The following is a 14,368-nucleotide window of genomic DNA, read 5'->3' as shown; positions in this document are numbered from 1 at the left end:
ATACAAAGCACATATTTTAGATCCATAATGTTTCTGGGAGAATTTTCTGGGGTGATGATTAAGATGAAAATAATTTTTAGATGTATTTCAACAACAACAACAACAAAAAAGTCCATTGTGATTCAGCTATAATATCATTCATTTCTGCACAAAATGAAGAGGTAAATCCCTTCTGAGGACATAATCCTGGTAGCGTCATTACCCTTGACTACCAAAATATTTCATCTTTAGCCAGGTCCATTAGCTCAGTCTAACAGGGCTGTCTGTCCTGGTTACTGTTAGCACAGCATGTTAAAGCACACAGTATGAACCCCTGTTTGCCTTGGACCTAAAATTAGCGCTCCAGTTGGTTGGAGGCTAATGCGATGTGCTTGACCTCATTAACTCAGCGCACATCCATTCATAAATAAGCTGATCTGGAGTCAGAGTTCTGCACGCAGAGTGCAGGAGTAAGTGTGGAAGAAAAGGGAAGACACTCTGGCTTCAGGTCAGTATTTTCTGAGCGTCCAGGCAGAATGCAGATGGCTAAATAATTCAGAGGGAAAGACGGGCTGAGATAAACAGAAACACGCTCAGTGGTAGTCCAAACATGGAGGCAGGAAAGAGATTAAAGAAGGTACAAACATTAGCATGGCTGTGCTGGTGGCAGCTCGCCATTCAGCAGGTGAACAACAGCTTTACAGAACGTGTCACCGTTTGCTCATTTGCCTGCTTATATAACCAAACGGGCTGAGCGTGGCACACTGCCAGGATCTGGGTTTTAGTTTGCCTCTGTAAAACCTGCCCCAAGTATACACACAGGTCGTGATATGAATACGTAAAGAGTTTATCAAACATTTCCTGCCTTAAAAATAAACATATAACCTTTTTTCAAACCAGGAACTGGTAGTAGGTTATGTGGTTATAATGCACCTGAGCTGTACAAGGAAAAAAAAACAACTAAATAAGTGAACACAAAGTTCCCGGAGAGATGGATAAAGGAAATTCATTTTAAACTAGAAGCACTCAGAAAGCGCAAACCTCCGCCAAGGCCATAGTGTCACTGACGCTGTAATACATGTATCTAAATGCTGTGAAATAATCTTGCATCTTTCCCAGACGCTAGGATCATATGAGCAGTAAACGATAAAAAAATGATCATCGCCTCACTATGTTGTTTGATAGAACATGACACTATGTTACACTAATTTTTTTCAGGCTTTTGTGCCTTGTGTTTCAGAGTTAGAAGCTAAATTATTAAAATCCCCCTATCCCGCAATAGTGAAGAATCCTTAAAAAAAATTCCTGGATCCAGATCGTGACTTGGATCACCGCCAAAATTTAATCACTTCTTCCTCTTGTCATTTCCAACCACTCCACTCTGTTCATAACTTTTGGAGTAATCCTGCTGACAAACAGACAAACAAACCAACGCGACCGAAAACATAACCTCCTTGGCGGAGGTAAAAATGTGCATGCTAGTATGCTACATACCGAATAGCAGCATGTCTCATGGACGACGACCCTGTTGGAGAAGGTCTCATTATGGGACTCAATGTGCAGAGTCCTCTCCTTTCGGTTCAGCGTGTTTTTCTGGATGAAGTAGACGTAGTCTACACCTGCAATCTGCAAACCGCAAAACAGCATGTGTTATAAATGCAGCTGACAGGAAACACCAACACTGAAATTAAGGTTATAGCTAAACAAACTATCCATACAACAACAGTTTTATTAGTTAATACATTCTCTAAAACAAAAGAATTACATCTACTATTGAAATATATCGTTCTCAAAACAATATTACGAGTTTACTAAAAGTCATTAGTAAAGCATTAAAGCTATACTTATGACGCCCACAACAGTACAACAAACCCTTTTGAGAAGGCGTGGGGCATCCACATCCAGGGCACAGCGGCGCTCAATCTTCTGGGTGGAACCATCCTCGCTGGTCTCCTCATTTACGATGTCACTCGCCACAAACATGGGGATGAGGTGACATGTGGGGAAACGGCGCTCATAAGCCTGAGAGAGAGACAGAGACAGAGACAGAGAGAGAGACAGAGAGAGACAGAGAGAGACAGAGAGAGAGAGACAGAGAGAGAGAGAGAGAGAGACAGAGAGAGAGAAAGAGAAAGAGACAGAGGAGAGAGAGAGGAGAGAGAGAGACAGAGAGAGAGAAAGAGATATATACAGATAGAGAGAGAGGAATAGATACGAGAGAGAGAGAGAAGAGAGAGAGACAGACAGAGAGAGACAGAGAGAGAGACAGACAGAGATGACATATATTAGACGACGGAGAGACAGAGATGATGAGACAGAGATAGAGAGACAGAGAGAGAACAGATAGAGAAAGAGATAGATACAGATATAGATAGACAGAGAGAATAGAGAGACAGAGAGAGAGAATATATAGATAGAGAGATAGCAGAGAGCGGATTTATAAGACAGAGAGGAGATCGAGAGACAGAGAAGAGAGACATATATACAGAGAGAGAAGACAGAGAGATAAAGACAGAGAGAGAGACGAGAGAGAGACATAGAAGACATATAGATAGAGAGACAGAGAGAAGAGAGGAGAGAGATACATATAGAAAAGATAGAAGACAAGATAGGATAAGAGATAGACAAGATAGAAAGGAACAGTCTGTCAATGCAGGAGCTTTTAAGCTGCAAACATTTTTAGGTTTCAATGATAATTCTGCTGAAAGAAGTTGTCTGCTGACGCAGACTCCGGGGACAATCGCCAATTTTCGATTTTTCCTCTGCTGGTCTCGGACGTCTAGACATGATTGGTCAACAGAAGCTAGACTACGAACAGAAACCTGGAACCTCACAGTACCAAAACTCTTATCTCTCACCTACAGATTTGGTACATTTGTATGCAGATGCCAGTTTACAGAGATTAAGGTTTTGGTAACTCCATCATCATCTCTCAACGTGATAAAAATTCAATGACAGCGCTCAACATTGTATGTTGTCTTAACCTCCTGAGACCCGAGCTCCTGTTTGCGATGCATTTTCAGTTTCTCCTAGATATTTGTGATTAGATGGACCTGATATGTCTATAAACTAAGCTTCCTCTTTGAACAGGAAGTTGTATTTTGTTACATGTTTTGTGAGAAAAAAAAAGATGTCCTCAGATATGGACACTGGGATTATTTTATAGCATAACACAACAAAAACAACATGACAAAGTATAAAATACTCTTGAGCACAATGAAGTATAAGGTGCAGCAAAGCCAAAATGTAATGTCCCCATATGTGGACGCAGGGTCTCAGGAGGTTAAAGAAGCTAGTCTTACCTTCAGATCATTTTTCCCCACCAAACAGTGCTGAATATTATCAACTTAATAGGAAATATTTAACAGTATTTAATCAGAGAAAGGCACTGATGTTTGTTTCCCTTAAGAATGGAAGTCTCGGGAAAACTTCTGCTACAATGGGACTGGCCAGCTTACATAAACTCCATTAGAAAACACCACACGTATTCTGAAAGGGAGGAATTTAAATGGGTGGGTCAGGTGGAGCAAACAAGTGAGAGGCCAAACAAAATCTCCTTCACCTTTGTGCACTTCCAAACTTCCCACTTGAGCTGAGCCACCGCAGAGAGAGGCACCGCATCAACTGAAGCGCTTTTTAATCGTTTTACAACAAAGGGCTCAAGACACAATAGTAGTCTGTGTGCTTGAGAGCAACACTGTGGCCCCAAAATGTGTTTACTTCTTAATGCAAAACACACGCAAATTCATCTCTACTGCAGAGGCAAGCCAGCTATTATCCAACTGGGTCTGCTGGCACCGAGTGCAGCAACATTACTTAATTTTCTATCGTCAACATTCATCCATCTTGGATCTGATTAGCGCGGCTGCGCAAGTGGCAAGTCCAAACAGAAGACCAGAAAGGCAGGTCCACGAGTTATAAAGAGTCATCAACAACAGTGATGTTCCTGATAATTTGTGCTGGAAACGGTCCAAGTTTATCATAACATTGAGCCGATCTGAAACGCCCTTGTCACGTATTCTACCAACAGGGCACTTCCTGTTTTGTTATAGCTTGTGTGAAATTCTATCCTGAAACTCCCTAAAATATGAATGAAGCATTCATCTATGAGTCAAGTGCACAAAAGAAGAAAATAAGGAAGGAAAGATAGAAAGGAAAAAAACAATGTCGGGAATGCGATCCTGTCAGCTGCATGTTTACCATTTCATCAGGAAAAAAACAAGGAACACATGTTTGAAAATATCCCAGTGTGCAGCGAAATTTAAGTCGGCAGAACGACTTCACAAGATGAACTGGAAGAACAACTGCTGCTCACAAGACTTTTTGGGTTGGTGGAGTTTGTGTCAGCTGAATCCCTCTGACAAAAGGAGCTTTATGTTGTGGAGCAAAAGGACAACCAGTATCCCCGAGCGCCTTTGAAAACCATGAGAACAGCAGACTGGTGTGAAATGAGCTTTGATTAATTTAAAGCTTAAGTTTTACATTCTTACATCGTGGACCTATTTTGCTTGTCAAAGTAACTTTTAAATGTCTGTCTTTTCAACACAAAAGAGAAGGTTTGGAATGTTTAGTATGCTGAGTAACAGTTGGAGGAGGCAGTCAGTGGTGTTCAGGAGCTCCTGGCATTCCTGTGAGGAGCTGCCCACCGTCCACTGACTGCATGAATGCTGAGCTCTGTTTTTCAGCCCCGATGCTCTGGAACACTGGGCGTTTGGTTTTTGTCCTGCTGTCAGCACAACAGCACTGACTGTAAACATCAATTTCATCCCTTTAAAAAAAGAAAAAAAAAAAAGAAAAAGAAAAAAGAGAGACACCCACACATCAACAACAAAGTCAGCCACAAATGTCATGTCTTCAAAAACAGCACCAGGTTTCACTCCAACAAAAGGCTTACATACTGTATGGGTTTACATGATACAGCAAACCAAGAAGAGGAACAAAAACATCCTTCTTCAGAGCCTTCACTTCATGAAAAAAAATAAACCTTTTAACTGCCTCTTGTGCTCCCAAAATAGCCACACTGTTACACTGGTACAAAACAGGAAACAAAAAGGTCATGATACCAGGTTATTCCTGAAAAGGGTTTTTTTTTTTGCCTTCTGACTAGCTCAGGGGATTTTTCCTTCATTCAAGGCACCCCAATGAACATTCAAGCCACACATACAAAAAAATAATTATCTGACATCCTGAATCAGACCAGCATCTGGATATTACATGAAAGCATAGAAGCGCAAAAAAAAAAAAAAAAAAGTGCGGGGGGTGGGGTGTCATAGTTTCCATGGCTAAAAAAGTGGAGACAAACTAGATCAAACTAGAATGTTTACTGAGGTCACATTGCCCTGTGACCTCAGTAAACATTTCCCTGGCCAATCACAAGTCGTCAACCAATGAGTGTACAGTGTCTTCGGTTTCAGTCAGATCCACCCTTCAATTCAGATTCATCAAGTCTGGTTTCAAAACACCGAGACGGCGACTGCAAACATGAAGGCTTCATATAGACACCAACCAGTGGTTTATATTATGACAGCTGCTGTACATCCATCTTTATACCGTCTATGTGTAAGAATGTTGCTACTCGGCTAGCACGTAGCTCCATCTCACACTTTCACACGATCCAGCAGTCTGGCTGCATCCAGGTTAAGAAAGTGATCCAACTACTGACAGTTAATTCACTTTTGTGTGCAGTTATAATAATGTGTGGCTGATGCAAAAATCACAAGTTACATTTGCCTCAAGGTACACCATTATGGAATCACTATTTTAGAGATTGTGGTGCAACCTAGCGACACAAAACATTAACGATTTACCAAAAAAATGAAATGCAGGATTGAAGCTAAAAAGTGTGTGTGTGTGTGTGTGTGTGTGTGTGTGTGTGTGTGTGTGTGTGTGTGTGTGTGTGTGTGTGTGTGTAGCTAATGATGGGAATAAACTCCAATAACTGAAAAATTATACCACCATTAATATTCTGTCCAACATTTCAATTGGTGTTTAACTTTAACAGGGGTTATGTGTGTGTTACTGTACTTAAATGCAGTTTACATATCTTTATTATTTTTGGTTAGTAAACTTTAAAAAGAACTGGTTTAAAATATTTTATTACACTTCCTTTGGGGACTGTCTTTTGAGCCAAAACCTCTTCTAAGCAGGAGAACCCTTGCTTTAAGTCATCAAACACTACAACTCATCTGGGATGTGCCAACACACCACTAATAGGATCTAAAACCTCCTTTAATGCCGTGCAGAAATACCTTTTTCAATGATGCACCATGTTATGAATGGCTCTGCACGCATGACTCAAATGACAGCTAAATGCAAGCATGACAGCACTGAGTAAACATTCAAATTTATCCTGATAATTACTTGGGTCTATATTGAACTACAATCAAATGCTGACAAATAATTTGGCACATTTTATTCCATTAAAAGGGGACCGATTATGCTTTAATATTTTTGTCATGCTGTTCTAACAGTGGATGCTCAGATTAAACATAGTTAACGTTTTAGTTAAAGTGGTGTCAGCATATGTACAAGTAATTCCTGAGACAAAAGACTGGGCTTCAGACTGCTCCAGAAGCTTGGTTTCTGTGGGATTTTTTTTCCTGCTCTTGACTCTGTATGCTGCCACTGAAGGATTGCAGAATCCCACCCACCTGCTGTTCAAAAAAAAAAAAGGCTTAAAGGGAGCGTAAAGGGAGCTAAAACAGCTTATTTCCCCCATTTCAGACATATTCTTTTCCTGGGCCAATGTTACGGAGAAAAGGACGCTGATGACCGAAAGATAAACAGGCTTTCCGAGAAGTTGCTGTTGACCGTATTAAAACGGGTAATGTATATCAATCACCACCAGGCGTGTTTAATAAAAACTGACACCTGCAATGCATGAAATCCAAACCCAGAAATTCTCTGTAAGCTCACGAACCAGCCAGTACATCACAAACATTTGCCCGCCCTCTATTGAGTCACTGGAATAAGAAGCAGGCACTGATGACACATCAGCGTAAACATACATGGTAACCAAACTCCACCGCTGTAAATATTCATTTGTCCTTTGCCAATACTCTTTCCTGGAACACACAACAACAGTACAAAAGGTTTCCTAGTTTCCAGACTGTGGGCATTTTAAATAAAGAGTTTAAGGGACACCACCCCCCAGCCTCCATGGTCAAGGGATTCAGACACACCTCAACCGGCCAAACCCTGAGTAATGGTTCCTGGAATTTGGCTGGAGAGTTTGTTCTTTCCAGGGCTGAATGAGAGAAAATTATAACAATACGCTGTTACCTACATCCTTCCTGCAGACACACAAAACAGTTTCTCTGCTGGAGAAAAACAGCAACGTTGATTAGGGCACAAATCTGGAAAATAAAGCCAGTCCTGCTCAGGAAGGGAGATTCAGGAAACCTATGAGTTCTGAGGGGGCACACATCCACTTTAATACTACAAAGGGCCACATAGTGTGTGTGTGTGTGTGTGTGTGTGTGTGTGTGTGTGTGTGTGTGTGTGTGTGTGTGTGTGTGTGTGTGTGTGTGTGTAATGTAATATCAGGCAAGAAAATAGTAGTTCTGGCAGGCAGCCCAGCTATTATCCAGCCTTTCGTAGTGGGATACAGAAAACAAACTTAAATATAGCTGCAAATACAATCCAAACAAATTCAGGAAAGAAGTCTCAAGTAGTTAACTGGCTGATTAATTTGCCTTTTTTTTTTTTTAATTGGCTTTTTCTTTTATCTGAGTCAGCCATCAGTGCTCCCCCTCACCCTGAAAGCGCGAATCCCCTGAAAGCACCAGTTCCTCGACACATAATATCAGGTCTCAGCAGACCTTAACGGAGTGCATATGAGCCTCAGTGATTTTATTCATCACATTAATTCAAAAGCAAATGGTTGAGTAAGGACCAGGTATAAGAAAAAAAATAAAAACACAATAAATATAAACCTCTGAGAATACCATCACTTTCTCTGATTGACATTATTGTGGTAAGAACTAAATCATCTGAGATATTTTTCTTTTTTTTTAAGTAGATTTGGAATCAATTTGAAAATCCCAGCTGACATCTTTCTCCAGTTATCACGTTCACAAGATTTTCATAAACCTTGACCTCTAACCTTGAGGTCAAGGTTGATTTGGACTTATCCAAGATTTTTAGCAGATGCATCTATTGTGTGAATTTGAACCTCCTAGGTCACATGGTTCTTGAACATTTTTTAAGATATACTTTTCAGCTCCATTCAGACCAGAAAGAAGACTCTGCTCTTATCAGCAGTGAGATCTTTACCTCCACAGATCTGCTGTTCAGTCTCTGCATTACAGCAGAAGGATAGTGCTATGTTAAATCCCTCGACCCCACATAATAAAAGCAGCTGAGCCAAACAAATTTTCTAGCAGGAACCCTGTGTGAGTTAGCATCAACCACCAACCGGCTGGGAACATTTAGTACCAAAATATCAGTGTTCAGTGGTCAATATCACTTTATCTGCCAGCTGAAGTGAAAATGCAGCGTAGACCATGATGGTATTGAGTCATGTCGTTAGCTACAACATTTAAAAAAAAAAAAAAAAATTATATTGAATTGGATGAAAAGTAAGCAACAGAGTCACCCGCTGGCTAATCTGTTGTTACAGCTCTAATGCAATGTTTCTAGCTACTTACACAGGTGTCAGCAGGCATGAGCTCAGTTCCCATTAAATGTTTTAGTGCATCAGGTTAAACACAGCTTTCAGGATTCAGGGACCACTTTTTGGTCAACACCATTCTCCTTTGGCTGCCAGACTTCACATGGCTTAATCCCACTTCTTGGGTGCGCTGCATCTTAGATAAAAATGGCACCTTGTCGATCCTAAAAGACAGTAGGGTCAATCTGCTAAAGGCTAAGTCGAAAATGCTTGGCCTGCAGGTCTCTGGGGACTAACGCTAATCAGAGAACACTTCCAGCTTCCTCGGCAGCAGTGTCACATCTCTGGAGCTTATGAAAATGGTTGTGTAATAGAGATGACAGTTGCCCAAGGGTCAAACTCAGCTATTTTTAAATCAGCTGTCTGGAAAAATGGGAACATTTTTGGTTGGGTGGGGGGCATTATTAAGATAAAGATACTTGATGAGGACAGCTTAGAGACAATGTCAAAAACCAGCAAATTGCACACAAAAGCTGACATACAGCAGTTAATCTGGCTGCGTCGCCTCAGAGGAAATTCACAAGAGCCACTTGAATGTTTTATTCACAGGGTCATTCAAGTGTACACTCAGTAAACTGTGGCTTTTTTCCTTCTGAGCTCAGATGACTTACACAGTTGTACTTCTCTCATTTCAGTGTATTTAAGTCATGCTCATAATGAGGCCTAACTCAAAAGGTGTAACCCTAACCCTAACCCTCTTAAAAGACCCAATACATATTGCACAACAACCACCCTTGACGTAAGAAAAACAAAACCTGGCTTTGAGTGAGGGCCGCTGGCAGGGGTGTGACGTCAGTTAGCCTGTATTTGGTGGCAGAAATCATTAGGAGTTCCCTCCCACCACTTCAGGCTATCCGGGGCCTTGACCCGTTATAGACGCCATTATGTAGCAGTGGACAGTCCAGTCCCGTGTTTTTACCTTTCTTTGGCATTGTCCACCACATGCATATTTCACTGGGCTGGCTGGGCTGTTTTTGTCGCTCCTTGCAAAGAGGATGCTGTTTATTGGACAATCGGGGCCGCAAAACCATTTGAATGAAGACTATTAGGCCTGCAGATTAGTGTCACAGTTGAGGCTATTATTGTGCACTAGCACAATGCCAGCGCTGCCAAATGACAGATAACGTCACGTTCATTCATGAGACAAGATTTTCCCCGACCCACAACCCACCTCTGAAAATAATGGTCCTGACGCACAAGTCAAGTAAACAGAGAATAAGGTATAAAGAATGGAAAATGGAGAAGGAAAAAAACCCAGCTTTTACTTCAGAGAGCAAAGCTATAAACTTAAACTAGGTCATTACCAAGGACAGAGGGAGAGGAAGAGGAAAGTTGTGGAGGAGGGAGCCTAAAAATTGTAGGTTTCATTCTATCTGACAAAAAACAAATGGAAGGCTTGAAAAATGCAAACCATTGTTAAATATATTTAGATATCATTGTGTAGGATAAATATTTTACATTCAACAGATTAGGGTGTAAATCCAGATACTAGAGAAAGAAGACAGAAGAATCATATTGGTTTAATAGTAAATCCGGGGTGAGAAACCGTTACTTCAAGCTCTCTTTTGATTTTGTTTCCTTTTCAGACAAATCTTTGAGTTTCCTCAGAAACATCCAGCTACACAAAGCCCCCCCCCCCCAAAAAAAAGCCTAGGCTCTGATTGGAATTTAGATTCACTTTAGATTCAGAGACCATGATTTTAATGATCTCTGAAGATTTTGTGAATAGCATCAGCCCAGTCACATCTTTACTTTCAAACCTTTGATGTGTGTACACCTAAAATCTACCATAATTTGGACCCAAAAGGAGGATTTTTGGAAGCATTTCTGACACTTGGTTTAAAACTTCCAGGATTTAGGTTTTAGTCTGGTCTGAGACTACAGAAAACAACGACACCCATGTTTGTCACCTGATGGGGTCTCATAAGTGTGCCTCTTCCCCGATTTGCCATGCCCCCATCCCGACATTAGCCATTAAATTCCTCATTTTGTCAATACTACTGCTTACAAGCACAGAAGGCAAGCACATCAGTGATATTCAGGTGTTAGCATATGTCGATTTAAAATGAGTAAGTACTCGTGCAGATTTAACCTAAAACTTCTCAATCTAAAAGCTTTATTTAAAACAATGATATCAGCTGTTTCCATAGCACAGCCCAAGAAAATCAGGTATTTTAACAAACACAAAGCAATATATTTGAACCCTAAATTAAAGAATAACTGAAGTGCATTAAAAAAAAGCAAAAAAAAATATATTATCCTCTGCGGCTCTGAAACTTTACTCAAGGACCAACTTTTTATTTATTTTTTTTAAATCTAGTTAAGCCTTTAACCAGGATTGTCCTCACCAGTTTTTCAGGCCCAAACCAGTTTGGTTGAGGAAGGCTTTCAGTGAGAATGGTTTAAATATGACTCACGTTACCCTTTGAATGAATATGTACAGATGGAACATTTGAATAGGGAGCCATTTGTGTGAGACCAAGTAAGTAAAAGCACTCTTGGAAAAATATCTTGCAGTTTATCAGGACCTTCCATGAGCCCATTCTCCAATGCTAAGCCAACCAGTTTAACAGCTTCAAACCAGTCACCTACAGGGTGCTGTGCACTAATACTCCCAAGGAACTGCTAGATGACATTCTTAAATGGAAAAAATGAAAGTGTGGCAATCTAAATGGGTAATTATGGCACAATATAACAATTATGATGATGATTTTTTTTAATTATTATTTCATTGCCAGGTCAAAAGCCTCTCAGCCTAGGTGTAGTTTTATGAAGGACAAGAGCAAAAACAAGCGGTTGATTGAAAAGACAATAGAGCCTTTGGTCCGTGCATGCCATACCACCCACTTCTCTCCTTGCAGTGATCTCACTGCATGCATTGTAATGGCAGAACCGCCTGGAACTACCAACTTGGAGAGAGGAGAGGAAATCTGCCAAGTACAAAGACCTTACATAAAGCTCCTAAATTTTTGCTGGCCTGAATAATATGCTAAACTGTAGTGTTATGCTGTGCATGCATGGCTTGTAAAATGTGTGCACCAGGGAAAAAGAAATCAGCAGACGGCCATATGTCTGCAATCAAAAAGTCATCACAGAAAAAAAATAAAATAAAATAAGAAAAGCTCAGCCACATGCATATTTTGCTTATGTAAGGCTTACTGAGACAAATCTGTCAAACAAGCTTTAACGGTGTCAGCTCATGGAGAAACAAAAAGTGCTGAAACAATTATGTTCCCAAATTGTGAAATCACTTTACAAAGACTCTTTGTTATATCAATTAATCAAAATGTAATCCCATCTGTTAATCCTTCCACAGCTTTAACAATAAAAAGCTTATACAAGTTTTACTTCCTCCAGATTGTTGACTGAAGGCACTCTCAGCGTCTTGGCTCGAGCAGAACTAAACGGCAAGTGAGCTTTTAGAAGGATCAACACCACGCCGCGTTAAAAAAAAAAAAAGAGGGGGTGGGGTTTATAAAAACAAACAAACAAAAAACACACAACAACAAATTGCAAAAGCATAATTGTTTTGGTTGAATGGTTTCAGTTTCATAATTACTGGAATCCAACTTCAACTGAAATTAAATTTTCTATTAAATCACTAAGCCCTAGATGGGAAATGGGCTCCAGCATGTATTACATTATGCATGATGCCGTTTCCCACGAATAATGCTTGTATAAGCAGCTGATTCTGAAATCATAAATGAGAAGATGACGATTTCTGCCCATACCTGTGCAGACACGCTCACATTTGACTATCGGAAGTACAAAGCACTGCACAGAGGCTTATGAGAAATCCTCACGGCCACTGGGTGACAGGAAACTGGAGCATTATTAACGTCCCAGTTTACAGTAAATAAAAGAAGTGCTGGCACAACATGTTCATCGACACCATTGCTCATTCTGCTATCATGGTTCCAAGATTCAAATGAACACTTTATTAGACGATTTCTGTAAATGCTGCAGGACGATCACTGATTTATTTTACACGAGGCTGAAATAACTGCAGTAGATGTAAAGAAAGCTAAAGGGCACAGGAAGGCACTTAGTGGATTGTTTTCTTTATCTTTATTTCCACTGAGGAGGAAAAAAAATGAAGCAGTGAGCATATGCATACATACTAAAATTGTCATAATATACTGTACATGTACTGCTTAATGTCGCATAGCTGCTGCACAGATCTGACTCACAATCCACGGCCGTACTGTAGGATGACTGCATTTTAAACATGCAAAAGGGTCATTGTATAAGAGTATGAGTGTACGCGTTCATCTAACAGAGGGGAGCAGGGTGGGGGAGGGAAGCCATAGGGGCGGCATCTCGCCCTTGCAGCAAGCAAGAGGGTGAATGAGTGTCTTGATGATCAGTGAATGAAATCAGCTGCGGAGCTTTCTTATAGGCTCCCAGAGTCACATGGTGATGCCTGTACAGTCTTCAATTAAGGCTTGTTTGAAGCAGCACGCTGGACAATGAGAGCCTCTGCCCAACGCAGGCCATAACTCTTTGTTGTTCTTGCAAACATCATCTAGTCGAGTCAGTGAATTACACACTGCAGAAGGGGGACTGAAATACTGAATCAGAGGAGCAATGCTGGGAAAAGCTGGTGATAAAAGCATTTTTAAATAGCTCAATAAGGAACCATTTCACTAGAGCAGGCTAAATTCCATTTTGATCCATCTCCCTGGAGGCGGTCTGTCTAAATTGCCTGCATGAATGAATTAACTGTGCTCTCATTTTCAACAGAAATATGCCATGTGACAGAAAAAAAAGAAAAAAATAAACAAAAAAATGAATTAATAAAATGACCTGATTCCTCTGTTAAAGCATGACATGAAGGAAGATCTTTATCGATTATATATGTAGATGCCTTTACACGTGAGACTACTAAATGATACAAGTCACAGACAAGCCAATGGCTCAAACAGGGGATTAAAACAATAGACTGAAGCTCGGGATGCTTCTGCACCAGAGAATTGGGCTGTAAAATCCTTTATCCAGACCTGACCATAAGTGGGTCAGGCATTGGTAGGACAGGACATCACCCTGGCAGGGCTGGTCTGCACCAAGCCAGGCCAAACAGAGAGAAGGAGGACAGCAGGATGAGCCAAGTTTAGAAACATTAGCGAGGAAGCAAGCGCTCGCAAAGCAGTGTGTTGGCAAGTGTACATTTGGAAAAACGTGCTGGGGATGACCTACATCTAGACTGTGAGGACAAACAAGATGCTCACAGAATAAGTCACCTGTTTGCAGTAAATTAAGGCTATCACATTTCATTAACAACAGCTCCTCTGTTCACACTTTGCAGCATGAGACACATGAGCCCTGTTATCTTGAATATGTGGAGTTTGATGCTGTTATGTAACCATCACTGGACACATCTACATCCTTGAATAAAATGTTCTTATTACCACTTTGCATGATGGAAGGTCAGACTGCCTGAAATATTTCCCATCCGCGGTTGGAAAGCTCATCTCATGTGCCCCGTTGGCACGTTTTATGAACCAGTTTTTGAGAAAGGCCCTAGAGAAAACACAAACCAATAGCAAAAGGAGGAATGACGAGAAGAAAGCGAAGCAAGAATGCGTGACACTGAAAAGGAAAGCTAATATGTATTCAGCTGGCACACAGCCAGGGATGCAAGGAGCTAGTCAGGTTTTTCAGGCTCAGAATGAACCATTGAGGGCACAAAATATATATTAAAAAAATAAATGAAATAAA

At 40.7% G+C, this 14,368-nt stretch overlaps 1 protein-coding gene across 3 annotated transcripts in view; it reads right to left on the bottom strand.

Moving 5' to 3' along the window:
• The window catches only part of si:dkey-237i9.1 (SEC14-like protein 1), a 50,280-nt gene that overhangs the window by 15,683 nt on the left and 20,229 nt on the right, over positions 1–14,368 (bottom strand). For all 3 annotated transcript variants that reach the window (XM_030747513.1, XM_030747683.1, XM_030747599.1), the window contains 2 exons: positions 1,852–2,001; positions 1,474–1,605 (listed from right to left, as the gene is read on the bottom strand). In XM_030747513.1, coding sequence (XP_030603373.1) covers positions 1,474–1,605; positions 1,852–2,001 — 282 coding nt within the window. The remainder of the gene's footprint in view (positions 1–1,473; positions 1,606–1,851; positions 2,002–14,368) is intronic.

Source organism: Archocentrus centrarchus, chromosome 1 (assembly GCF_007364275.1).
Source record: "Archocentrus centrarchus isolate MPI-CPG fArcCen1 chromosome 1, fArcCen1, whole genome shotgun sequence".
NCBI classification, from domain to species: domain Eukaryota; kingdom Metazoa; phylum Chordata; class Actinopteri; order Cichliformes; family Cichlidae; genus Archocentrus; species Archocentrus centrarchus.
The sequence above is the reverse complement of the archived record's forward strand: the minus strand, read 5'-3'. Positions and strand labels throughout refer to the sequence as shown.